At 41.8% G+C, this 26,052-nt stretch overlaps 1 protein-coding gene across 3 annotated transcripts in view; it reads left to right on the top strand.

Annotated features, from left to right (window-relative positions):
- PHF20 (PHD finger protein 20) overlaps nucleotides 1-26,052 on the top strand; it is a 48,517-nt gene that overhangs the window by 14,738 nt on the left and 7,727 nt on the right. For all 3 annotated transcript variants that reach the window (XM_028734805.2, XM_028734807.2, XM_028734806.2), the window contains 11 exons: nucleotides 11,360-11,531; nucleotides 12,798-12,882; nucleotides 13,723-13,802; nucleotides 15,237-15,621; nucleotides 16,218-16,325; nucleotides 18,465-18,638; nucleotides 18,904-19,086; nucleotides 19,266-19,541; nucleotides 20,094-20,192; nucleotides 20,800-20,964; nucleotides 24,607-24,782. In XM_028734805.2, the coding sequence (XP_028590638.2) occupies nucleotides 11,360-11,531; nucleotides 12,798-12,882; nucleotides 13,723-13,802; nucleotides 15,237-15,621; nucleotides 16,218-16,325; nucleotides 18,465-18,638; nucleotides 18,904-19,086; nucleotides 19,266-19,541; nucleotides 20,094-20,192; nucleotides 20,800-20,964; nucleotides 24,607-24,782 (1,903 nt within the window). The remainder of the gene's footprint in view (nucleotides 1-11,359; nucleotides 11,532-12,797; nucleotides 12,883-13,722; nucleotides 13,803-15,236; nucleotides 15,622-16,217; nucleotides 16,326-18,464; nucleotides 18,639-18,903; nucleotides 19,087-19,265; nucleotides 19,542-20,093; nucleotides 20,193-20,799; nucleotides 20,965-24,606; nucleotides 24,783-26,052) is intronic.

Below are 26,052 nucleotides of genomic sequence, written 5' to 3' on the forward strand. Positions count from 1 at the left end.
CATTCTGACTTTATGGAGGTTGAAAGTAGAATGTGATATAGTAATAGTTTATTATTTGTTTTTTTAAAAAGATATTTATTAAGGTTTTCAAAATATTACAAAAAGAAAAAAGAAAAATACAAAATAAAAATAGTTAAAAACAATTCCATCTTTCCATTACTTATCTTTCATTTGCTTGTTTCCCGGACCTCCTCACACCTCCCTTTTTTGTATTCCAGTTCAAATTTGTTAGTTCAGCAAATCCTTTCCCTCTTTGTTTGTCCCAGACTTTAATCTTAAAGTATTATGACATTAATTTTTTACCTGTTAATAATCCATTTTTTCATATTCCTTTATAGCATTACAGCTAAAAACCACTTAACTTCTTATCCAACATCATTCTAACATTCATTAATATTACAGTATTTCTGTAAGCAGACTTTAAACTTTTTCCAATCTTCTTCCACCGACTCTTCTCCCTGGTCTCGGATTCTGCCAGTCATTTCCGCCAGTTCCATATAGTCCATTATAATAATTTATGATTTGTACCCCAGCCACTCTGGGCGGCTTCCAACAAAAATTAAAAATACATTAAAATGTCACACATTAAAAACAAATAATAGTAATTTATTATTTGTATTGTTCTGAATTGATAAGTAGAACTTTGTTTTGTGTTATATAAATAGAGAATACTGGAAAGTTCGCTTTTTGATGCTGCTTCTTTAGGACCACCATGTATAGGAAAACTGAGAATCAATCTTTTTTAAGAGACTGAGCTGAACCTTGACACTGCAGAACACTGATACTAGACATTTGTTTAGAAAAGACAGCTACACATTTCATTTTTAATCATTCTGTCTCTCTTGGGTTAATGTATTATGGAAACATGCTTTCATGAGAACTTGTTTTGGCTAGATCAAGGCTATAGCAAATGATGTATCTAAAATGATGCATTCTGGACAGTTTGCAGTCTGCTAAAGATGAGGGTTGGTAGCATTGGAAGTTTATAAAAAAAAAGAGTTTATTTTTGAAATGTTTCAATGGATGAACTAGTGTCTCTTGATAATATTTACATTTCTTCAGTTTTGTCACTGAAGATAATGTACATGTGGTGGGATGATGAGCTGCTTGTGCGTAAAATGCAAGTCCCTCAGAGTTTGATCAGGTTTTCAAACCTCTGCCTGTGACGGAGCCCCTCCGGCATGGCTGCGTCAATCGCTAGTAGCATCCGAAAGTGGTTGCTTTCGGAAACGTTTCCAACATAAAAGCTCTTTCACGGAAACACGTCTTCTGGACTCTCTGCGTGACAGTTTCCGGCGAGGCGTGGGTGTCCCTATAGGAGGTCCTGAGACCTCTCCACTGTTTTCGCTGGAAACGTCTCTGAGCCACCCCTCCGACTCACTTTCCCTGGAAGTTCCTGCTCGCCCCCTACTGGTTCCCTCTTCAGCTGCTCCGTCTCTTTCAACCTGAGGGAGCCTTTGCACCTCCTGTCCTTCCGATGGCAGTTCCCTGACATCCACCTCCCCTCCAGGGCCCCCTTCACCCCCTCCCGTCTCCTCCCCTCCGGGCTGGGAGGAAGTAAAACCCCTGAAAGAACCTTCCTCATCGTCCGAAGTTTCGAACACTTCCCTCCACCTGCTACTGTCCCTCGTCTCTCGATACTCCTCGTCTTCGGAGTCTATTCCCTCTTCCAACTCCGACTCCGTGAATCCTTCCATTTCCTGTTCCTCGTCGGTGGTGCCGAAGTACTCCCTCCTAAACCTTTCTACCGGCTGTGGTTTCCTAGGGAATCTTTGGTGGAACGTTTCTGTTAAAACCTCGTCATTGACCTCCCCTGCAGTCACCCAGGTGTTTTCTGACTCCGGTTCCCCTTCCCACGCCACCAAATACTCTACCTGATTTCCCTTCCACCTGGAATCGAGGATTTCCGCTACATGGTTGCTGCGTTCCCTCTCTTCCAAGGCTGGTCCCCTGACGTGCTCCCCTTCACGTCCCCCCCTGTATGGTGACAGTAACGACCTGTGGAACACTGGGTGCAATTTCATGTGGTTGGGTAACCGGAGTTTGAAAGCCACCGGGTTGACCTGCTGAATGACCTCAAAGGGTCCCAATCTTCTGGGCCTCAATTTCTTACAACCCCCTTTGAACGGCAACCCTTGGGTTGACAGCCACACTTGATCCCCCACCCTTATGGTTTCACCTTCCCTTCTGTTCTTGTCTGCCTGCTTCTTATATTGTGCCTTGGCCCTTTCTAAGTTGAGCTGGAGCTGATGATGGATCGCTTCCATCTCTTCTACAAAATGTTCAGCCGCTGGAACGCTCCATCTCTCCCCTCCCTCCCCTGGAAATGCCCTGGGGTGACACCCGTAATTAGCCAAAAAGGGGCTCATCCCTGTGGACACATTCTCCGCATTATTGTAGGCAAATTCTGCCAGCGCCAACTTTTCGACCCAATCGTTCTCTCTGTCATTGACATAACACCTCAGATATTGTTGAAGAATGCCATTTGCTCTTTCCGCCTGCCCGTTGGTTTCAGGGTGCCGGGCCGTTGAAAAATTGACTTCCACGTGCAGCAAGCTCATGAGCTTCCTCCAGAACCTGGAAGTAAATTGTTTGCCGCGGTCCGAGATCACCCTCAAGGGAGCCCCGTGCAACCTAAAGATGTGTTCTACAAACAACTTCGCTGTTTCTTCCGCTGTGACTGCATGTGAGCATGCTACAAAGTGGCACATCTTTGTTAACAGGTCTACTACTACCATGATGGCTGTTTTCCCCTTGGACTTCGGCAGATCCGTCATAAAATCTATTGATACCGCTTCCCAAGGCCGTTCTGGTGTGGGTAATGGTTCTAATAACCCTGCCGGCGCCCGTCTTTCCCCTTTGGCTCGCTGACATTGGTCACACCCTCTTACATACTCCCTTACATCTTCCCTCACCTTGGGCCACCAGAATTCCCTGGTAACCAACCACATGGTCTTGTGTTGCCCAAAATGTCCCGCCGTGGGGCTATCGTGCAACTGCTTGAGTACTCTCCCCCTCAATTCACCTTCGGGTATATACAGTGCCCCTTTGTAATACAATGCCCCATTTCTTTCCTCAAAACCTTCGGGGCTCTCGCCCTCCCCCCTGAGTCCTCTGAGCTTATCCTGGGCATATTCATCATTTTCCGTTTCCTCTACCAGTTCTCGTTGCCCCACCAGCGCCGCCCCACACACCCAGCGGTCCTCAGGGATGACATGTCTCTCTTCAATCGCCCCCTCCCCCTCCCAATACTCTGGTTTGCGTGAGAGAGCGTCCGCCCTGACGTTTTCTGGACCTGGCACATAACAAATTTCAAAGTTGAATTTAGAGAATTCCTGTGCCCATCTCACTTGTCGTTGGTTGAGCACTCGAGCTGTTCTCCAATACTCTAAATTCTTGTGGTCGGTGCACACTTGCACCTTTTGTTGTGCCCCAATTAATAAATGTCTCCACCTCCGGAACGCTTCGTGAATGGCAAGTAGTTCCCTGTCATACACCGTGTAGTTCCTCTCGGATTTATTCAGCTTCCGCGAGAAGAAGGCACACGGTCTCCACTCTGACATACTCCTCCCCGGTTGAAGAAGTACCGCCCCTACCGCCCGGTCGGACGCATCGGTTTCCACTCTCATGGGTTTTCGTAAATCCACATGCAGAAGTTGTTCTTCCGAGGCGAAAGCCCTTTTCAGTTCTTCAAATGCTCGCTCCGCCTCCGCCGTCCAAACAAATTTCTTCTTGCTGCTGAGGCAGTCGGTGATGGGCGCCGTCAAGTGGGCAAAGTTCTTGATGAACTTCCGATAAAAGTTCCCAAACCCCAAGAATCTTTGCACATCCTTCTTGGTCTTCGGTGTCTTCCATTCCAGTACCGCTTGGACCTTGCCTGGATCCATGGCCAATCCCTTGTCTGACAAGCGGTACCCCAGGAATTCCACCTCCTTGGTATGAAACTGGCACTTCTCCAGTTTCACCCACAGCTGGTTGGCTTGCAGCCTGCCCAACACTTCTCGAACGTCCCTCACATGCTGCTCCTCATCCTCCGAATACACCAACACGTCGTCTAAAAAGGCCACACAGTTCTTGTAGAGCAAAGGCCCCAGAACGTGGTTAATAAACGCTTGAAAGCACGCGGAGCCTCCTTGTAGACCGAAGGGCATAACGAGGTATTCAAAGGCTCCCAAAGGGGTGAACATGGTGGTCTTCCATTCATCTCCCTTCCTTATGCGTATCAGATTGTACGCCCCCCGCAGGTCCAGCTTTGTAAAAATCTTTCCCTTCCTTACCCTGGTCAAAATGTCATCAATTCGGGGCATAGGGAAAGCCAGGGGTTCCGACACTGCATTCAAGGCCCTGAAGTCACACACAAGTCTCGGCTTATCTGTGTTTTTTTTGTCCACAAAAAACACTGGGCTGCCCCCCACCGCTCGGGACTCTCTGATGAAACCTCGCTTCAGGTTTTTGTCAATGAACTCCCTCAGCTCCTGCATCTCCCTGTCGGACATGGCGTACAGCTTGCCCACTGGGAGTTGGGCCCCAGGGAGTAGGTTGATTTGACAGTCAAAGGGTCTATGCGGCGGCAGTTTGTCTGCTTCCCTTTCGCTGAATACGTTGCTCAGATCTGCGTATTGCGGGGGCACCTTCCCTCTGCCCATTACTTCCATCCCGGCTAGGGTGACTTTGTCTCCGCCCTGAACCTTCCCCTGCTTGCAGTGTTCTAGGCAATGCGCTGACCCAAAGGAGACCACCCTCTGATGCCAGCCCACTAGCGGATCGTGTAGCGCCAGCCAGCTCATCCCCAAGATGATGGGAGCTCCTCCCAAGGTGGCCACATTAAACGCTATCCGTTCGGTGTGCCTTGCCACCCTCATTATCATCGGGACAGTCTGTTGGCTAACTTCTCCTCCCAACAGCTCTCTGCCATCAATCGTGGTCACCTGCAAGGGATTACTTAAAGGGATGGTCTGTATCTGGTGCTCAGCTGCAAACTCCTTACTCATAAAATTACAGGAGCTGCCTGAATCCAAAAGCGCCTTGACCTGTAGGGGGTGTCCATTTGGCAGCTCTAGTGACACTTCTATCACTAAAGCAGGTCTGGGTGGTTCTGGCGTGGGCACTTTCACTGCTCTTTGGCCTGGCTGCTGTGCCCCGACGGTGGCAGCCAGGCGTTGGCTTTTACTTGCTCCTTGTTTTCCTCCTCCCTTTCCCCCACAGCTCCTGCCATCCCTTGCCATTCCTTTCTTTGTGGGCAGACTCTGGCAAAGTGCCCTGGCTGTTGGCAGAGATAACATTTCTTGGCGCTCTTTCCCTCCTTCTTCCGCCCTTCACTGGGATTTGAAACTGCGCGCGCCCGCGCTGTTCCAACTTCCATCGGCTCTGCCGGCGGGAAAGGTGGCTCTGGAATGTCCGGAATGCGCAGTTCCCTCCAACGTTCTCCTTTCCCTTCCCGCCTTTCCAAAGCTCTCGCTTCCTGGCGCGCTCCTATGGCCAGCGCGGATTTGGTCAGCTGGTCCATAGACTCCGCCCTTGGCCCCCGGGAAAGTTCATCTTTAACGGCCGAAGAAAGCCCCTCTTCAAAAAGCATTTGGATGGGTTCCGCCGATAGGTCCCACCCCAATTTATGAATCAGCATAGTAAACTCAGTCCAGTACTCACGAACAGATCGGCTCCCCTGTTTGCAAGCCATTAACTGCCTTCGTACCACCCCCTGCTCAATGTCACTGGAAAACATCAGGTCCATGGCACGAAAAAACTTCCTCGTGTCCTTTAGTATCTCATTATTCACTGCCATCAGGGGTCGAACCCAATCCTTCGCCCCCCCTTCGAGATGGCCAATTACAAAAGCCACTCGCGATTCCTCGTCGGGGAAGTCATCATACTGCAGGTTGAGAGCGTATTGCATCTCAGTTCTAAAGGCATGATAGTTTCTGGGATCTCCCCCGAATTTCTGCACCAATCCTGGCACCTTTCTGGCTATCGAGGTGGTTTTCTCCTTTCCCTTTTCTGCATCCTGAGCCCTCCTCTCCTCAAGCCTCGCCGTTTGCATGGCCAGCTGGATCTCCAACGCCCTGTACCTTTCTTCCAGGCTTGGACCTCCTCCAGCTGCTCCTGCTCCTCCGGTTCCGGCTGGGTCGCTCATGATGCCGCTGCTTGCACAAGCTGGCTTTCAGTGACTTTCGGATTGCTGTGGTGGGATGATGAGCTGCTTGTGCGTAAAATGCAAGTCCCTCAGAGTTTGATCAGGTTTTCAAACCTCTGCCTGTGACGGAGCCCCTCCGGCATGGCTGCGTCAATCGCTAGTAGCATCCGAAAGTGGTTGCTTTCGGAAACGTTTCCAACATAAAAGCTCTTTCACGGAAACACGTCTTCTGGACTCTCTGCGTGACAGTTTCCGGCGAGGCGTGGGTGTCCCTATAGGAGGTCCTGAGACCTCTCCACTGTTTTCGCTGGAAACGTCTCTGAGCCACCCCTCCGACTCACTTTCCCTGGAAGTTCCTGCTCGCCCCCTACTGGTTCCCTCTTCAGCTGCTCCGTCTCTTTCAACCTGAGGGAGCCTTTGCACCTCCTGTCCTTCCGATGGCAGTTCCCTGACAGTACACCACTTAGAAATTTGAATAATTAAGTGGTATATAAATGTCTTAAATTTGTTTGTTAAATTTATTGGTCACTTTTTTATCAAAGGACCACAAAGTGACTTACATTGTATAAACAAACAAACAAACAAACACATTAAACCAGGCATGAAAGAAAAACCAAGAAAAACAATCCTTTTTTTAAAGGCAGGATTAAAAATGCCCCATCCACTAAAGGGGACCACAGATAATTAAGAGCCAAAGCCCTGGTGAAAAAGAAATATTTTTATTTGGTGTCTGCATCTCTACAATGATGGTGCCAGGTGAGCCACCCCCAAGGAGAGCATTCTAAGCACAAGGAGTCACCACTGAAAAGCACTGTTCTAATATTGGCACCCTTCAGACCTCCTGAGGAGGGGCACACACAAAGAAGGGCTTCAGATGATGGTTGCAGGGTCGAGGTTGGTTCATATGAGGAAAGGTGGTCCCTGATGCATTGAGGTCCTTAGCTGCATAAAGCTTTATAGGTCAAAACCAGCATTTGAATTGGACCTGGAATCTAATTGGTAGCCAGTGCAGTTTCGCCAGGATTAGTGTTAACTGCCTAGAGTCTCTTACCCCAAGCAACCTGGCCATTGAATTCTATACCAGCTGTAAATAATAATCAGCTCAGACCAATGGCTCCTAATACATTAGGGAGCTCTGATGTGCATATGAGACTCCTGTATAAGCTAGTGGGTCACTTGCATAACGATACAAACCTACTTGCAGATGAGCTTTTTCTGTCTATATGAATGTATGAAAGTGTGTGTTGATTTTATCTGTTCTTGCTGCCTATGTGCTGCTTACCTTTTCATTTGTTATTTAAAATATCTGAACAACTGGAAACATAATATTGAACAGCTAGTTAATTATAGTTTCCTTGACAGTAGGCCTTATAAACAGAAACCTTTTGAATAAACACTTCATTGCACATAATGTGCAAGTAAAAAACAGCAATACTGAGTTGCGAGAGAAAATTGTAGCTTGTTAGGCAGATGCTGGTGTTATGTCATTCTCCTTGCAAGTATAGATGGGGGTGTGTATAATCAGTATATTTGACATAACCCTAGTTGTTTTCAGGAGCTAAGCTTTCTTGATGCAGTAGCAACACAGCAAGAATTGTATTAGACTTCATGATAATTGGAGGCCGAAGGTGGGTTGCCGTTGTCAAGTTATAAAGCAACCTGGTCTGCCCTTTATTGAACTTGAGTTTATATGCTAAACTATGATTCTAGGTTTGAAAAGAACAGCATTAACTTTACTGAGAATTGTAAACTTAGTAAACACTTGACTAAAGAATGATTTCTTGGGAAAGTGGGACCTGTGTGTATCATTCTGCACTGGTGTCGTCCCCCCCATTACCAATGTAGTGTCCTCAATTTCTGTTGGACTCCCAACTTCCATAAGTGCTGATTGACTAGGGCTCATGGGAGTTGTAGTCCAATGACAATTGGGGTGTGTCATGTTGCTTATTCCTGGTTTTAGGCATTTGAGTCTAAGGTAGCCTATAGCCTTTTGAAGAAGAATGTAGGTATTACTATAGCAAAATACAGGTTTGGAGCATGAAATAAAATTAGTTCAGAAGTGTTAGATGAGAAGTTGTATTATTAGAATTAGTTTTAAATTTCTATATTTAAGTATACAAGAACCGTAGTCCTTAAGTAGTTGAAAATGATTGGTGGTTATAGCCGATGTGATATTGTATAGAATTCTATGGTTGTAGGGTATTCATGCTATTGGGTCCAGTTTAGAGATAGCACTTCTAAGACAGGTAATTAATGGTGAGCAAGGAGTGGTAGAAGGAGAAGAAATGACATAAATGACGTAGGATTGCTAACCATTGATAAGTAGGGCTTTGTTTTGTTTTTTGGCTATGCTCTGGAAATAGAAGTATGTTACTCCAAGCTGATGCCTTCTAGATATTGTTGGTCTACAACTTCCATCATCTCCAACCATTGGTCAAGTTGGCTGAGATTGTTAAGAGTTATCCAAAGCATTTGGAGGACACCAGGCTGGAGAAAGCTGCTGTATCTGATATTGATGTGTAGTCAAGGATTTGTAATGTTCAGAACTTGTTTTTTCAATTCCTAATTCTGAGAGGAAACTAATCTGCCAGTATATCAAAGTAAAGATACAATGAGGGGGAAGGTATTTGATCCCCTGCTAAATTTCCTCGTTTGCCCTCTGACGAAGAAAAGACCAGTCCATAATTTTAATGGTAGGTTTATTGTAGCTATGAGAGACAGAATAACAACAGGAAAACCCCCAGAAACCCAGAAGACAAAAGTCAGAGATTGATGTGCATTATAATGAATGAAATAAGTATTTGATCCCTTTGCAAAAGTTGACTTAGTACTTGGTGACAAAACCCTTGTTGGCAATTACAGAGGCCAGACGTTTCTTGTAGGTGGCCATGAGGTTTGCACACATCTCATGAGGTATTTTGTCCCGCTCCTCTTTGCAGATCCTCTCCAAGTCAGTAAGATTTCGAGGCTGATGTGTAGCTACTCGAACCTTCTGCTCCCTCCACAGATTTTTGATGGATTAAGGCAGGGGTCGGCAAACTTTTTCAGCAGGGGGCCGGTCCACTGTCCCTCAGACCTTGTGGAGGGCCAGACTATATTTTTTGGGGGGGAAATTCCAATACCCCACAAATAACCCATAGATGCATTTTAAATAAAAGCACACATTCTACTCATGTAAAAACACGCTGACTGTCCACGGGCCAGATTGAGAAGGCAATTGGGACGGATTAGGCCCCTGGGCCTTAGTTTGCCTACCCATGGATTAAGGTCTGGAGACTGGCTAGGCCACTCCAGGACCTTAATGTGCTTTTTCTTGAGCCACTCTTTTGTTGCCTTGGCCATGTGTTTTGGATCATTGTCATGCTGGAATACCCATCCTCAACCCATTTTCAATGCCCTGGCTGAGGGAAGGAGGTGCTCACCCAAGATTTGACGATACATGGTCCCGTCCATCGTCCCTTCTATGCGGTGAAGGTGTCCTGTCCCCTTAGCAGAAAAACACCCCCAAAGCATAATATGCCCCCCCCCACATGTTTGACAGTGGGGATGGTGTTCTTGGGGTTGTAGACAGCATTCCTCCTCCAAACACGGCGAGTTGAGTTGATGCCAAATAACTCAATTTTGGTCTCATCTGAGCACAACACTTTCACCCAGTTCTCCTTTGAGTCCTTCAGATGTGCATTGGCAAACTGCAGACGTGCTATCTTGAGCAAGGGGACCTTGCGGCCTCTGCAAGATCTCAGTCCTTTATGGTGTAGTGTGTTACCAGCTGTTTTCATGATGACTATGGTCCCAGCTGCCCTGAGATCATTGACAAGTTCCCCTCTTGTAGTTCTGGGCTGCTTCATCACCATTCTCATGATCATTGCAACTCCACGAGATGAGATCCTGCATGGAGCCCCAGACCGAGGGAGGTTGACAGTTATTTTGTCTTTCTTCCATTTGCGAATCAGGAGGAACTGATTATTCTCTAGGAACAAGCATATAGGTCTGAGGAGTCCTTCTCAGCTTCTGTACCCACATGATTATTGCACGCTTGAAAATTCCCCGGTTACTTTGTCATATGGGATAAGCTCTTGTTTGTTACTTTTGAAGTTACCCTTAACAAAAGTGTAAATTAAGCTATTGTAGAGATGTACATGTTGTATGGATCTGTGTTTAATTTTTAAAATAGACTAATTCTTAACACTACTGAGTGACATCAAACATTACAAAAGTAGAGTTCCCATTCTTCTTCGTCCTCCTTCAGCCCCCTCCCCACCCCATATTCCCACAAGGTCCTGTAACTTTCCAAGACAGATTTGGTGGGTATGCAGTCTGTCTGCCAGCACTTGGGAACAATTTGATGTCAGCCACCGATAACAGCAGTGTCAGGTCGTGGTGCTGACAAATTAGCATTGCCTATTGTCATCATCCTGAGGATACCAAGCAGCTATTCCTAGGGGCCTTTTTGTTGTTCTCCGATGGCATAAGATTTTTAACTTTCTTTCATATACTGCTGATAGCACCAGCAAGGTTGTTTGGCTAGAACAGGGGTCTGCAACCCTCGGCTCCGGAGCCGCATGTGGCTCTTTTACATCTTTGCCGCGGCTCCGGGGCGGATACTAGCGAGGGGAGGAGGCGCATTGTGCGCCCCGACACTCCTCACTGTGGTGGGCGCTGTACTGGCTGTGACGTCGCATGGGGGCGGTGCGTGCGTTAGTCACGCACCGTCCCGACGTCACCTTCCCGCCCGCTGTCAGATCGCGGCTCCGGAGATAGATTTGTTTTAAATGTCGCAATGGTTTTGCGGCTCCCAGTTGTTGTTTTTTCTTCGGAAATGGGTCCAAGTGGCTCTTTTTGTCTTAAAGGTTGCAGACCCCTGGGCTAGAACATTAGTTATGGCGAAAAGTGCAAGGTCTGCACAGCATAAGCATGGATAAAAACCGTGACTGTAAACCATGACTTAAGAATTCAAAAGACACAACCATAAGCACATAAACTGTCGGCTCTTTGTTAGCATTGATTTCAGGTGTTTGTCATATTTCCTAGAAAAAGAAAGCAGTTTTACTTAATAATAAAAAAGCAGCAAGATTAAATTAATCACAAAAGGTGGAAATTGAAGCTATTTGTATATCATATTCATATATTTACCAAAATGTATGGCTTTGTAATATAGTTACTCCTTTTTCAAGACAATTATTTCCATTTTTTTGGCAAGAATATTTTAAATTAACTTTCTTTGCATAGGTATCCAGCTCACATTGAAGAAATTGATTATGAGGAAGGAAAAGTGCTAATCCATTTCAAACGCTGGAATCACCGCTATGATGAATGGTTTTGTTGGGACAGTCCTTATTTGCGTCCTTTAGAAAAAATACAGTTAAGGAAAGAAGGATTACATGATGACGAAGGATCTTCTGTAAGTAAAAGCAACCTAAGTTAAAGCTTGACGTCAACCCAATTCTTTGCAAACTTGTGAATGCAGATTTAATTGTTTTTTATAAATATTATTGGTATAATAAAAAAAAAACTTGCATACTATTTCTTCTTAGCTGGGGTGGGATAGAAAAAAATGATAAATGAAATATGGTAACCTTGGGCAACATTGCTGTTTATAAACATGTTGTTTGTCACTGTAAGGCATGGGTGGGCAGTCCATGGACCTATTTGGGCCCAACACAGATGCCAATGTAGCCCTCAAGGCTTCGTCCCCTCCAAACCGCGCCCACACCTGACTTCAAATGTGACATCAGGTGTGAAGCAGGGCTTTCAGGTGTTACCTCAACAGTGAGACCTCCACTGAGAACTTTCAGAGTGCATCTCAGAAGGTTCTTGCTGTGATCCCTTTTGAAATCTATTCGCATGTGCAAATGGACATATTTTCTCTACAGTCCCACCCACCTGTTACTGTTGACCCACAGGGGATGAAGGAGTTAGAGATGCAGCCCATTTGCCTGATTAGTTCTCCACATCTGCTGTGAAGTTTGCTTTACAGTGCAGTCTGGTGGGCCAGATCCTTCTTACCCCAACTCCGTGTGGTCCAATTTGATAGGTGATGTCACAGTAACATAAGGCGATGAAGCACTTGAAGTTCCAATAATCAGCTGATAAGCCATGCTTCAAAGCACTTTTGAACTCCTGCCAATCAGGTGATTGGCAACATTTCAGAAGACCCCTTTGGCCCTGTCTGGTCACCTTTTTACCTTCCCATATATGGCATTGTGTATGATGTAGGTGATTGGCATGTGGGTGTGATATAGCCAAAGTGGCCTGTTGGCTTTAATTAGGCCTGCAGAGGTTCTACTCTGTTGTTTACTCAGAAGTAATTCACTTTGACTTCAGTGAAGTTTACTCCCAGATATGTGGGTATAGGATTTTATCCTTATTATTGTCGTTTTTCATGGCAATTTCCCATTTTTTTATACAAATAACACACTCTTCTGAATCCAAGTGTTCAATAATCTTGCTGCTTATGATAATCAACCTGCCTTGACAATATGTTTAGAATATCACAGCTATTGTGCCCCATAGGCTGAGTAGAATTATTAAAATCGTTTGTAAAGTAATTGGTGGGAAAGTCTGCTGCAGGAATGTTTTGTTTACTGCATAGATTATTTTATTATTGCTATGATAATTATTGCAGCAGTGTATACTGAACACTGGTTTCTATCTTTCCATTTTTTAGGGATTTCATATAAATGATCAAGTGTTGGCTTGCTGGTCTGATTGTCGTTTTTATCCAGCCAAAGTTACTTCTGTTAACAAGGATGGTAAGGCATAATTGTTAATTTCTGAGTACACTGTAGAAAAACATCCTTCATGACTGCTTTCAGAAGTCATCTTGAAAATGAGTAGCTGCTGTATATGTTCCATGCTATTCCCAATTTTTATAACCACTGCTTATGAATGTTATGAATATTTGAATTGGTATGAACACTAATTATGTGAGAGTGAAAAGGTAATGTGAGACAACTTTGTGGTTTAATTTCTAGTAGTATGGGCATGTGTAAGTTCCATTGCTTGGATCCAGACATTTCTTCTGGTGGAAGAAGGGTGTGGAGGCAACTTCTCAGATTCCCCCCTGCAGCTCCTTATGCTCTCTCAAAACCTGCTCTGGAGATTTGGTGAACTCTCAAGAAAAAGAGGTTTTTGGTTAAAATTGCCCCTACCACCTTTTACCAACAAGATCTCACCACTGCATCAAAGGTGTCCATGGAATGAAGGAGCCTTTCTGTTTATAGAAAGCTAAGTTTCACTGCAATGCAATAGCTTTTCGTATTTATTTCCACTCGATGGAAATAAAAGCTATTAAGCAGATTTGAAATCTCAACATTTTCCTTGATAAAAAATAGAATTTATTGCAATCAAACCCAGTTTTTCACAGTGATGGAAACTTGTGATCTGGAACTTCTGAAGATGCTTTTACCCCACTCTTGCCTATTGCCCATGATGTCTGAGGTTGATTGAGTTGTAATTCAAAACACCTGAAGGACACCAGGTTGGGGAAGACTACTTTTACGTATGAATCACTTTGTGTTTATGCTTTGAGTAATTAGCACACTATAAAGTTGCTGCTTCAGTTTATAAGTGGGGTTTCTTTTAAATTTCAGGTACTTACACTGTAAAATTTTATGATGGTGTAATTCAGACAGTCAAGAATATACACGTCAAAGCTTTTTCCAAAGATCAGGTATTAAACTTACTTTTATATTTTGATTTGGTTAAACTGATTTGGGGCCAGAACATAACTTACAGGGTCGTTAATTCATGTGTTTTATTAGAGGACGTACAGTCTAAGATGTAGGGATGAAGTGGATTCTGGTTCACACAACATCTTGGATAAAATCTACACATTTTGCCCCCTGAAGACCCATGCACAGATCAGAACATGGATCTCAGATGAAACTGCATGATTGTTTCATGAATCTGTGCATATGTTTGCACTGTATTTACAAGATTGTCCAAGGGCAGCTTTTCCCTACAGTGTCCTTCCGCATAGTCTTTTTAAATGTTCCCAGAAAGCAACTATCTTAAGACATGCGGTTCCTGCCTGGGGAATTGTAAGGATAAAAAGGTGACTGCCTTCATGACCTATGAGAACTGCCATATTTCCCCCCGATACAATGTCCTTGTAAGGGAACGAGGCAGTTAGTGTGAGAGGATTAGACAAATTAATGGAGGTTATCGGTGGCTGTGAGCCATATGTTCTATATCTACTGTTGGAGGCCATATTCTTCTGAATGCCAGTTGCTGGAAATCCAGAAGTGAGGTGAATGCTGTTATACTTAGGTCTTGTTTGTGGGCATTCCTTACATATCATAGGACGTATTCAACATAGCGCTAAGTAGATCACTCACTAAGTGGATCTCCTTGCCTGAAGGAGTGATCTGCCCTCTCCTCCTCCCGTGCAGTGTTCCAGGGGTCTTCCCAACCCTCACAGAGCCAACTTGGGGGGGGGGGGGGAGTTAAAAAGCTGTAAGTTGCTCTGAGAGGTCCTTCTTTGGGTTCCCATTCAGAACCAAGATCTGGTGTATGTTTACCAGGCAAAGGACCTTTTCAGTTCTGCTCTGACATTTTAGAACACACTCTGCAACGAGGTCTCAACTGGTACCTACTTGGGTATCTTTTCAGCATGAGGCAAAGACTATACTATTACATTTTTAAGCTTTTGATTATCAGCTTTATTCTGTCTTATGTATTACTTATTTCTGCTTTTATAAATCTAAGTTTATATTTATGTATTTGTTTTATTGTGTGTTAAAATTTAATTGTATGCCACCCTGCTAATTTGATTAAAACACAGATTATAAATCTTAATGTAGAAATTCCAGATACTCTAACCAGTTGTCCCCCATGTAATCTCCCATGAGCACTGAGTGTTGTCATATGGTACTTGTTTTCTTATGTACTGCTCTCTAGCTTTTAACTCTTTTTATATATGCATGCAATCATATTAGGAAAATGGAACCAGACAATAGTATTAAAGCTATACAGTCACAGGATTCTTTTAATTGTATATTGTGTGTCTTATTAATTGGCTTATTTCAGTGCTTCCCCTTCCCAGTTCTGTAAGTAAGTTTAATTTACAATGGAAAGCAATCACAATTTTTAAACTTGCTTTTAGTCTATTGTGAGTAATTCAAGACCCAAGGAGAGAGGTAATGAAATCCCTTCATCTCCTGAAAGATGGGAAAAGTTTAAAGAACCGAGGAAAGCAACTGAGAATAGTAAGAAAGACAAGGATGAAAAGACGTTAAAGACTGAACGAAGGTCTAAACCTGATAAAGAAGGGAAACTAATAGTTCCTTCAGAAAAGAGCAAGGTGTCTGAAAAGGCTCTTCCAAAGGATGGCAAAGAAGACAAAGAGAACATATCTGAAAATGACAGAGAATTCTCAATAGATACCCAGATTGAAAAGAAACCTGAAAATGATAATGTGAATAGCCCACCAGAAAACCTCAAAGAAACTAAAAGACGACGTGGTCGACCACCTGTGGTGCCTCCTGCAGGTCAGTGGTAACAGTCAAGGCTGTGTCTCATTCATATATGATGGGTAGAGAAATCTGTGGCCCTCCAGATGTTGAACATCAATTCTCAGCAGCGCACAAGCATGGCCAGTTGCCAGGGGTGACAGGCGCTGTAGTTCAGCATCATCTGGAAGGTCACAAGATCCCCCATCTCTTCCTTCTCCTTATGTAGATATCCCAATTTAGGTGATACAACAGATTTAACTAGTTATTATGCTACTTTAATTTGAACTGACCATCAACACACACAAATTAGTGTAAGTTCTACACTTGTTAAAGCCAAGAGTTACAACAGTGATTGGGGTGCAAGATCTGTCATCCAGTTCCTAAGGAGCTTGTGATGTTAATGATATATGGCTATTATCTCAGTTGGTACCACTTCATGTTATAGAATACTTCCCTCCCCCCCCCCAAAAAAAAGGAAAGGTGAAACTAGAGAATTCAAATCCTAAGCTCCATAAAAGTTTTATAAAACAGTAGAAAAATATCATTTCCCTTTTAAAAAGAAAGAAAAAATCTGGTTACCTCTTCTCTTGGTATGTTTAGAAACCTTTTCCTTGCTCTATTTACATATTTAGAGCAAGGCTCTCAAACACTGCAGCCAATAACTTTAGAACTGAGAAGGCGGAAAATACCTAAAGGAGGAGAGATCCCTTCAAAACGTCCCCGACTCCAGAAGAACATGTGTGAGTATTTTATTCATTTACTTAAATAAGCCTTTTTTGCATTTAACTGGAATAGGAAATATTTAGCAAAACTGGGTGGCATTCAACTAAGTTTTACCCAGAATAGACACACTGAAATTAATGGACCTAACTTAGCCATGTTCACTAATTTCAGTGGGTCTACTCTTAAGTAAAGCTTAGTTGACTATCTCCCATTACATTTTGAATTTAGGCACATGGGAGGCTTTTTCATGTATTTCTACTAGCAGTGGTAGATTCCTTTTCTGGTTTTATTGGGGAACCAAAGGACAAAAATACTTCAGATGTGCAAATCTATCCTCTCTTGCCACGAAAGGTGAAGTAATGCCTTTTCTGTGTCAATTCCCAAGGGGAACAGGAACTGGCCAGTGGCCCACATTGTTATCTTGGCCATCTAACACAGCAGCATCAGGGACACCAGAGAGCTGGCGAGAGGCTTTTAATATCATGCTTCCCCCCCCCCCCCAGCATCTCAGCTGCCCCGTCATCAAATTATGAGCCAGAAGCCAGCCTTCTGTCTGCTCTGCATGAGGAAAGGCTTCCACTCCTGAGTGACAGTTACATCTTCCCGAAGGGGGGCAGTTTGCTTGGGTTTGCTATTGGCCTCTAAGGCCTGTAGCATCAAGAGCAACACACAGCTGAGGGGGAGCCTTGAATATCACATTTTCTCAAAACTGATTACATGTCACACCATCATCTTGCATTGAATTGTATTATCCATTGGAGATCTTCCTTAGAAATGCTAGATCAAAAAACTGTGTGTAAATATATAAAATAAAATTCTGAAGCACTAGCCTTAAATTTTTTTGTGAGAACCACCGTCTAACTATTTAGACGCCATGAGAGGTCAGATTTATGGCACTTGGGTCAGCTGGAGAAGCTGATAATTGTACATCAACATTCAGCTCTCCTGACTGGATATTCTCAGCTGACTAGTGCGCTAGCCTTTAAGTTCTGTGAGTGAATTTGATTCTCTAAGAATTGCAGTCTAATATTCAGACTTTGTTCATTTTTGGTCCATTGAGTCAGTTTTATTCCACACAGCAGACAATCTTACAATCTTTTAAACAGCTGACCCACTTTCTGTTACAATAGTTTTACATTCTTTTTATGAAATCATAATTTTATATCTTATAACCTGCCCTAAGTGGTGTGTATTCACACTAGAACAGTGAGATAAATGCTTTAATAAAGAATTAAACAATAATGAAGGGAAAGGACTGGTCATTTCCCTTTCTATATTGAGTTTGACATGTAGCTTAGAGCTGCTGGTCACTTCCCTCATGTTCGTTTTAATGACCTTTATTGATTAATAGTGTAGAAACTTGATAGGAACACCTACTAACAGAAGGAGCCAGTGACGGTGACAAAAGGGGTCAGGGGGAAAGTTTGCAGATTTACGGATAAAATATAAAGTAAGAGTAGTTCACTATTTGCCTGAGTATTTTTTTAATTTCTTTATTAAAAAATGCTACATGGGACATATCTAATGGTCTCATCTCAATTGTGCAGCAGACTTCCACTCACACAAATGGGACTTCCCCTTCCTCTCTCTCCCCCACCCCTCAACTCTGCTCTGACGGCTTAGGGAACCCTCTGAAGTAGATTGTGGGGCAAAGGGGGTGAGGAGAGGAGAAAACAAAGTGGAAACCCTGTTGTGTCCACTGGCACAGCTGTCTTATCTGTAACAACCCCCAGCACCATCAAGAAGATCCATTAATTCAAAGACTGCTTCTCACTGGACTGTGTTTGACCCTAAGAACAACATGCCTTTCACTAACCATTGGCAGTGGATATAATACCTTTTTTAAAGTGCCCATTTATAATAATAAGCTATTGCTAGTCAATAGGTGTGGAGGCTGAGAACCTACATCCATGCTTTTGGGGAAGCCAGAAGGGAAGAGGAATTGTGTTACATGAAGAAGAATGGATGTGGTCATAAAGATGAATGATAATTGCCACAAGGTCAACACATTGTGTATAATTTTATGTGTATATGAATGTATGCAACTGTTTGGTGAAATACCTTTGGTGGTGTAATAGGTTGCATTTGAATTAAACATGTAAATATTATGATAAAATATTATGTTAAAATTTGATTGGTCTTAAAATTATTTTTAGCGCAAGAAAAGTTGAAAAATGCTCTGGACAATGAAAAGGATTCTATAAAGAGACGATCAAGACATTCTACCAGTAGCAGTCATGAAACTTTAGATACTGACTTCATTGCACCACTACTGGATGAAGTTGGATCTTTAAAAGAGCCAGAATCTATCCCAAAAGAAGTTGTAGAAGGTAAACAAGCTGATTTTATAAGTGCCTGTCTTTAATTATAAGCCACCCCTTGAACTTAAAAAAAATTAAAAAATCTGCACATTAGTTGTAAAGGTGCCTTGAATGCCACGTGTAGTGTTGACCCTCATTCTAGTTTATTTCTTGCTTGAGTTCTCTTAAGGTTTTAACTTAAAATGTAGATTTGGCTGTTAAAGACTTTATGTTAACCTAAGTGTTTTGTATCTGTGTGTTCTATTCTTCACTTACCCACCCTTTTGACTTTTAGGTCCATTAGAAGCATGTGTTGAGTCTGACCAAAAGATTAAGGAAGAGTTGCCTCCATCTTCCGAAGTATCTCAGACTTCAGTACCTCAGATTTCAGTAGATGACACCAGTTTAAAGGAAGAAAATACAGCAGAGCCTTCCTCTACACCTGAATTGCAGGAGATTTCAGGGGCATCTGTTACAGGTTAAGTTTTTACTAATTATATTTTTCAGGCTAGGCTTCTTTAAAAGTTAGTTTGAAGGGCTTTGGGCAGTGTAGTCCTGATTACCCACTGTGCAAAAGGCTTTACATGTCTACTCAAGGCTAGTATGTTACAGTTAAAATGCATGTGTTTCTTAAGTTTTCATCTTGTGTTCTTACAGTAACCACTGCTTCAAAAAGAGCTGATGTTTTTACTGCTTCAAAAGCTGCAATAGAACATGAACCCAAGTTTAGATGCAAATTCTTGGATTGTTCCAAATCCTTTCGGAAAGCCAAACTGCTGCATTATCATATGAAGTATTTTCATGGTATTGAGAAGTCACCAGAACCACAACAGAGTCCAGCAACAAGAAGCATTCAAACAAGAGGCTCTGTAGCTTCTGAAAAGGCCAGTCAAGAATGTTCTAATAGAAGACGGACGACATCTGGTTGCTTATGTGAGTGTTTTGCCAAAAGTATTCTTTCTCGTAACTATTTTGAATTGGCCTTTAACACTCTAGTTACATTTATGAGCCTGAATCACTTGAGTTACATTTAATCATTAAAATTCAGCTTGTTATTTTTCTATTAATCACTTAATTTACAACATGGAGTTGTGCAAATTAAGTATAACCTTTAGGGGCGCAATATAATGAGCCAGCAATTTGAGGAGGCGGAAACACACATTTATAGCAAATGAGTAGAGATTGGTACTGGAACACACACAGATGACTAAAATGAAATTTTGCATGACTACTGATCTAGAAACACCCTAATCATGCATAAATACACCCAGTACTTTTTTTCTGGGTGGATGCATGGGTTCGCATACCCCTAAACATTTTGTGAATCTGAGTTTGGCCTCATTGAGGGGCAGTGTTTCAATATGTGTAGGAAAATGAGAGCACCCCTAAACATTTTTTTTAGAAAAAAAGCACTGAGTATACCTGAGTAAAAGCTTACTATTTTATCCTGTAAGAAATAATATAGATTTTTAAAATTCTCTTAAGCTAATAAAGAAAAGGAGAAGAACAAAGAGAAAAAACCCAGAGACATTGTAAGATCAAAATCAAAGAAGAAGAAAAAGAAGAAAAAGAAAACAAAATCAGGTAATAATGGGGGATATGACTTCATTTAATTGTCTTTCCTTTCTTGATCAACGTCATTTTCTTAGCAGAAAACACTACTAAGACAATGTTACACTGGAGACATCTATGTAAACAAGTATATATGCAATTGTCTTTTTAACAGAGAAGTGTCACTGTTTGCTTCAGAGACAGGTGATGATGGCATCTAGCAGAGGACGAGGCAGATCAGTCCAGCCTCTGATTAAGCTTGTATTCTGTGACAATGTTGTTGGACTCCAACTCCCGTTAGCTTCAGCCAGCATGGCCAGTAATCTGGTTACAGAGAGATTTAGTCCTACAATATATGGAGGACACAGGTTTCCCACCCCTCTTCTAAGAAGAGAGCCTCCCTCCTACTGAATGGAGAGCAGAACATCTTAACATTCTGGAGTGGTTGTTGGTGATGGGCAAATAATGTGGATGGGGGGGTCTATACTTGTAGGCAGAGGATCCTACAAGTATGGACGCTGTCTAACTTCTTGTTTGTTAGAGGTGTAGAACCAGTGCAAACATAGTACTGTTAATTCTTTAACCATGGAATCTTGGGTATATTCATTTTTAAAGTGTTAACACTTCCTAATGTTTACAGAGCATTCAGGGAGTGAAGAAAATGTTGACTTTCCCCAAGAGCTTTCCCCTACGAGATCTGCCATTGCAACGAGATACAATTCAGCAAATCGGCCTTGTGCACATTCGAGTACGCAACTGCAGGGTGCTGATTCTGGGCATCGTAAACACAAATCAAAAACGAATGGTGAGATTGATTTAGTTTCTACCTCAATAGTCTTCACTTTAGAACTTTGAAATGCTAGTAAAGGAATTGAAAATTTGCAAAGACTTGCTGCCTAGGATGGAGCACATTGACTACTGCAACAACACATTATCATAAAGCATGATGTATTTGTCTTGCAGAGCTCAAAGACCTAAGACTGATTTATCAGTTTTAGTTAAAGGGATTCTTTAACTATTCTATCAGTTTTAGTTAAAGGGATTCTTGTTATTCTTCCTTAGCGGGTTTGCTTGAGCCTGGCTTGTTTTTGTAACTTTCCCCTTTCTTCCAGTTTTCTGTTCTTTAGAAGTGTTAAATTTGGTGTGTTTGCACATAATAGTAAGTCAAGAAGCTTGATTTAATAACTACTGTACAAAAGCTTCATGCTGGTGCATGCAACCCAGTTCTGCTGTGAAAAAGCTTCTGTTCTGCTCCTCTCCTGGCGCGAGTTGATACACAGACCAGGAAGGTGATAGATTGGTGTTACATCCAAATATGAAATTGTGGTCTGTTGCTTCATAATAAGCCCCGATCATTGGCTACTCTTAAACTATGGTTTGTTGTTGACTTATTGATTGTGGCTTGTTACAGTCCAACAAACCATGATCCTGCGTTTACACATAAAGCTAAGCTATCCTCATTGTTTACTGTGCCAGAAGAGGAGAAAAGCAGGAGTGATTGGGCCTCATGCACAGTATGGCTTTACTAAGATAAGCTTGGCTTAACATGTCAGAATGCTGCCATTGTTTTAGACAGTTGGGTACTATGTGTCCATTCTCTGTATTTGTTGATGGCTTGGAATAGCCAGAACTAAGCAACAGTGTAGAAAAGGGGGAAACCACCAATGAATATTGAACAAATGTTTTAGAAGCACCTGAAGGTTACACAGAATTTTAGATGTAGGGTAGTACTAAGGAAAGAAGTATTAACGTGAATAAAGAAGAATAAAGGTGAATATCCGGAGGGGATAAATTCTCTACCTAGCACAGCAAAAGCTTGCCTTGCAGCCTAAAAAGCAATGACAGAAGCAACTCAACTGGGCCTTAAATATGGCAAGGCTGATAATATCCGGGGGTCTTAAATAGCAGCAGTGGATGTTAATACACAACTGCTAGCACCTGTGAAACACTGCTGAAGCTGAAATGAAGTTTGTGTAAGAGGTAAATAGTAAAAAGCAGACCATGATCAGCCCTGAAGAAGGATCACTGAAAAACAGGCATAGTTTATACTTTATGTAGCTGCCATAAACATCCTTGAACCATCAACCATTGTTACAGAACGAACATGGCTAAAAATGACACCCAACTTTCTTTTCCTGGTCCCGTTCCACATCTAGACATGTCCATGTGTAGTTATTTCAGTGAAGGAGAAGGCATCCTAATCATAAATCTTTAATCTTGATAATTTCCTCCAATTTGCAGATAAGTAGTTCAATATATGACTCTGTTAATTTAAAGAAGTATTGTTAAGTAATATCTGATGCTTCTATACACTAATAGTTTATAGATATATTAGAAAATATTCAGTTGTATTAACAAAAGATCCAGTTACTCCCTAGCTGCATCAGCCGGTAAAGACTTTGTGCTACAATACCGCTTGCCTCTGCATTAGTTTCCCATATAAAGCTCTGACTTATAAAAGTACTGTGTTATGAGCATGGGGTATACAGGTGGGTGTGTTTGTGTGTGAGCTCAGAAAAAAAGGATCAAGTGATCACCTTATTACTTGTGGGCTATTGTGGAAAGAAGGTTGTTTATCTTGTAAAGAGAGCAGCACTTTAAGTAAACTAATTGTATATGGAAGTCGGTTCCTGTTTTTTCTTTTGGATCTGTCTCATAGTATTTAGTAGTATCTGAAAGCATTCTTACAACAACTGTGAAGAATAACATTTTTTTGTGTATTCGAGTCCTTGTTAATAGAACCACACTGTGACCTAGTGTGGCTCAGAATTGTGTGCTTCACTGTTCCTAGATCAGCCACTCATCTATGAACATAAAGTCCTTGATACTTATTTTAAAATGAATTGGATTCCACCAGTTTCCATTCTAAATTCTTGCATTTAAATCATTTGTATCTTTCCAGAATGCTCAACCTTCAGGCTGAAATCTTCTAGATTTGGTTTCTGCTTAAAGGTGACTTACATTTTTCTAATCTTAAACCAACCTTTACCTACTTATAAGAGGTAATGTCCACTGCTACTCTAAAGCAAATTAGAATTTGAAGTTAAATGCATTTTCCATTTCAATCACTATGTGACATCTTTAAAAAAGCTGAAGACTTGAAAATAAATTCTCCACAGCAAATTACTTTGGATGCAAAAATTGAGAAGTTATATCTCTAGATCCAGATCTAAATATTTCCTGAGCAAACTCATTGAAATCATAGGGAACTTGGAACTTTTTGTTGCAAACCACCTAAAGAGATGGCAAACCTCAGTGACAAATTAAGTGTGTGTAACATGAAAATCACATACCTCTGTTATTGGAGAGGAGTTTTGTATTTATTCTGCTCACTTACTTTAATCTACTTTTCTGTTGCTTCCCGCATTATTCTCTGTGTGCGCTAAAATGCTATAATAGTCATAAGGGATATGATAATATATTTACTACATTTTTTGTTCTTCTTACTAAGTTCTCACTGCTGTAATAGCTGTTTTTTGTTCAGTGTAAGAAAAGTAGAAACAGCCAGTTTAAATAAACAACTCTTTATCATCTCTTGAAAACATAGATGATATCTTAAAAGAGTCATGCAGTTGTCAAATTGAATGTTGTGTGAGTGGACATCCTTTCCTCCCCATGTGCTCCCAGAATATTCTCCTGAGGGTTGAAGGATGCTTTAGAGTAGATTTGGTACAGTTAACAACAAGTGCAGCGCTTTAACTTGCTTCAAATGAGTAATTGTCAGAGCATCCAAGGGCACTATTGATCTGGGAGCTGAACCTTTCTCCCAGGTGATCCTTGAACCTGGGTTTTTTATCCAGATTGCCATCCATTTGCTTAGTTTTGTAGTTCTCAAGAACAGAAGTAACTAACCACTACATGCTGCTCTCAGGCATTAGAATCTGTTTGGTTTAGTGTCCCCTTAGGAACCAGTTTTTGTGTAGATGGAAGTGGTGTAACCATTGCTTCCATGAGTAGGCAGTATAAGCACATTACTATTGGGCTATGGCCAGAGAAAATACTTGGTGTCAGAAACTTTCCTTGCAGCTATGGTTACCCAGGAGCAAGTCCTTACTACTTGATGGCAGGCTCCACAGAAAAAGTAAGCATGTGTAGGGTTGTAGTTGCATGTTGACATGATCCAGTCAAAGCAAAGCATACAAGTTTCATTGATTTCAGTGAGACTGGCTTCCTTTTATTACATTGTTTCTTGGCCCAGTTTTCAGTCAAGAAATTGAGGGTTTGGCTTGGTTTTACCTTAGGTCTCGCATTTGTTTAGTAATGGAGACAAATTTAACAAAGCATCTGAGTCTGGCACAGAAACACGATTTTAAGCATAATCTGGAATGTGTGAAAGTCTTATCAATGGATATTCTTTTGCTAACATTGTTTAGAATGACCACCTCCTTTGGCAGCTTTCTGGAATTACTCACACAGATTTTATTCCTATTAAATTCTTTGCACACAGAGGATGATACCTTGAGTGAGTCATCTGCAGATAGTTTGCTTTGGAGCGACGATGACTGCAGTCAGGACATTGATGTAACAACTAATCCTGATGAGGATCTTGAATACGACGATAATGACTTTGAAATTGTTCGGTGCATTTGTGAAGTGGAGGAAGAAAATGACTTTATGATTCAGGTACATGGTTGTAGATTGTGAGTGTAATGAAGTAAATTGAAACACATAAGTAATTATCAAGTACAAATTGAAGTTTTATTGATATATTTATGGATTTGTATGGTTCTACCTTGCTATATTTTCATGAAAGTCTAGGTTGCATCTTTGTAAATAAATAAATATATTGCAGTGCTCTCCTGCATGCCCAAACAGTACTTAATTAGGAAGATTCATTTGTGCATGTTTTATAATAATTTGTGTGGATAGATAGATAGATAGATAGATAGATAGATAGATAGATAGAAGAGAATCCTCATTACCAAACCCCAAAATGGTGATGTTATGGAGCTTAACTGTTACCTGAAATTGCTTTATAATAGAGTAGATGGTGTCAGATATCAAAAACTTTAATTGTTTGCATTTGCCTCTTCTTCTATTACTTTCTTTTATTCTTCTTTTATTGTGTTGAAAATATTATCCCTAAGAATGTTCTGAATTGTTCTTACCTGTAACCCTTGCTTGTACAATTCATGCTTAGGTGAATGCTAATGTAGTAGCACTTAGAACAAATTCTTAAGATTTTAGAATGACATAGAGCTCTTTTAATCTTCCTAAGAAAGCCCCCAAAATTCCATTACTGTACAAACATGTTGCGTCCTCCCTCCCTGTAACTCAAGGCTGTACTTCGCTTGTGTAAAGAAGGGGTAGGCATTTTTCACTCAGGAAGCTGGAGAAATAAGCCCTCCTCCCTACCATCCAAGTTTACCTGGCTTGTTAACTATAATGGTGGTAGCGATAGAGGATGGCCTACTTCTCCCATTCTGATGCCTGGCTTGGGAGCAGGTAGTGATGTAGTCTTCTCATTTAACATAGTCCTGAGGATGACATATCTAAGTCTCCTGGTATCTGGCTCACATTCCAACCATTCAACTGCTGCTAGAGCAGCAGTTTAGATAAATAGGCTGAGAGTTTTGAGATTCATAAGAGGGAAAGACCAGAAGATCCTGGTGGAAACAGAAGATCTATTAATAACACAGGAAAAAATGGGATTAGATTCGAAATAGTTCAGTTTATTGAGGGAAATAGTTTGGTATGCTTAGTTTGATACAGCAGGTGTTGGGGCCGATTTGGCCTCCACTAGTTCTAATACACAAGACTATATGTCGTATTTTCCTTCCAAAGGTGTTACATTCACATGGGAAAACTTAAGTTTTTGCTTCTGACATAACTTCTCTTTAGATATATTGACCTGATATTTCCTGATTAATTTTCTTGCTACCTGCTATGCAAC

This window comes from Podarcis muralis, chromosome 5, assembly GCF_964188315.1.
Source record: "Podarcis muralis chromosome 5, rPodMur119.hap1.1, whole genome shotgun sequence".
Classification (NCBI taxonomy): Eukaryota; Metazoa; Chordata; class Lepidosauria; order Squamata; family Lacertidae; genus Podarcis; species Podarcis muralis.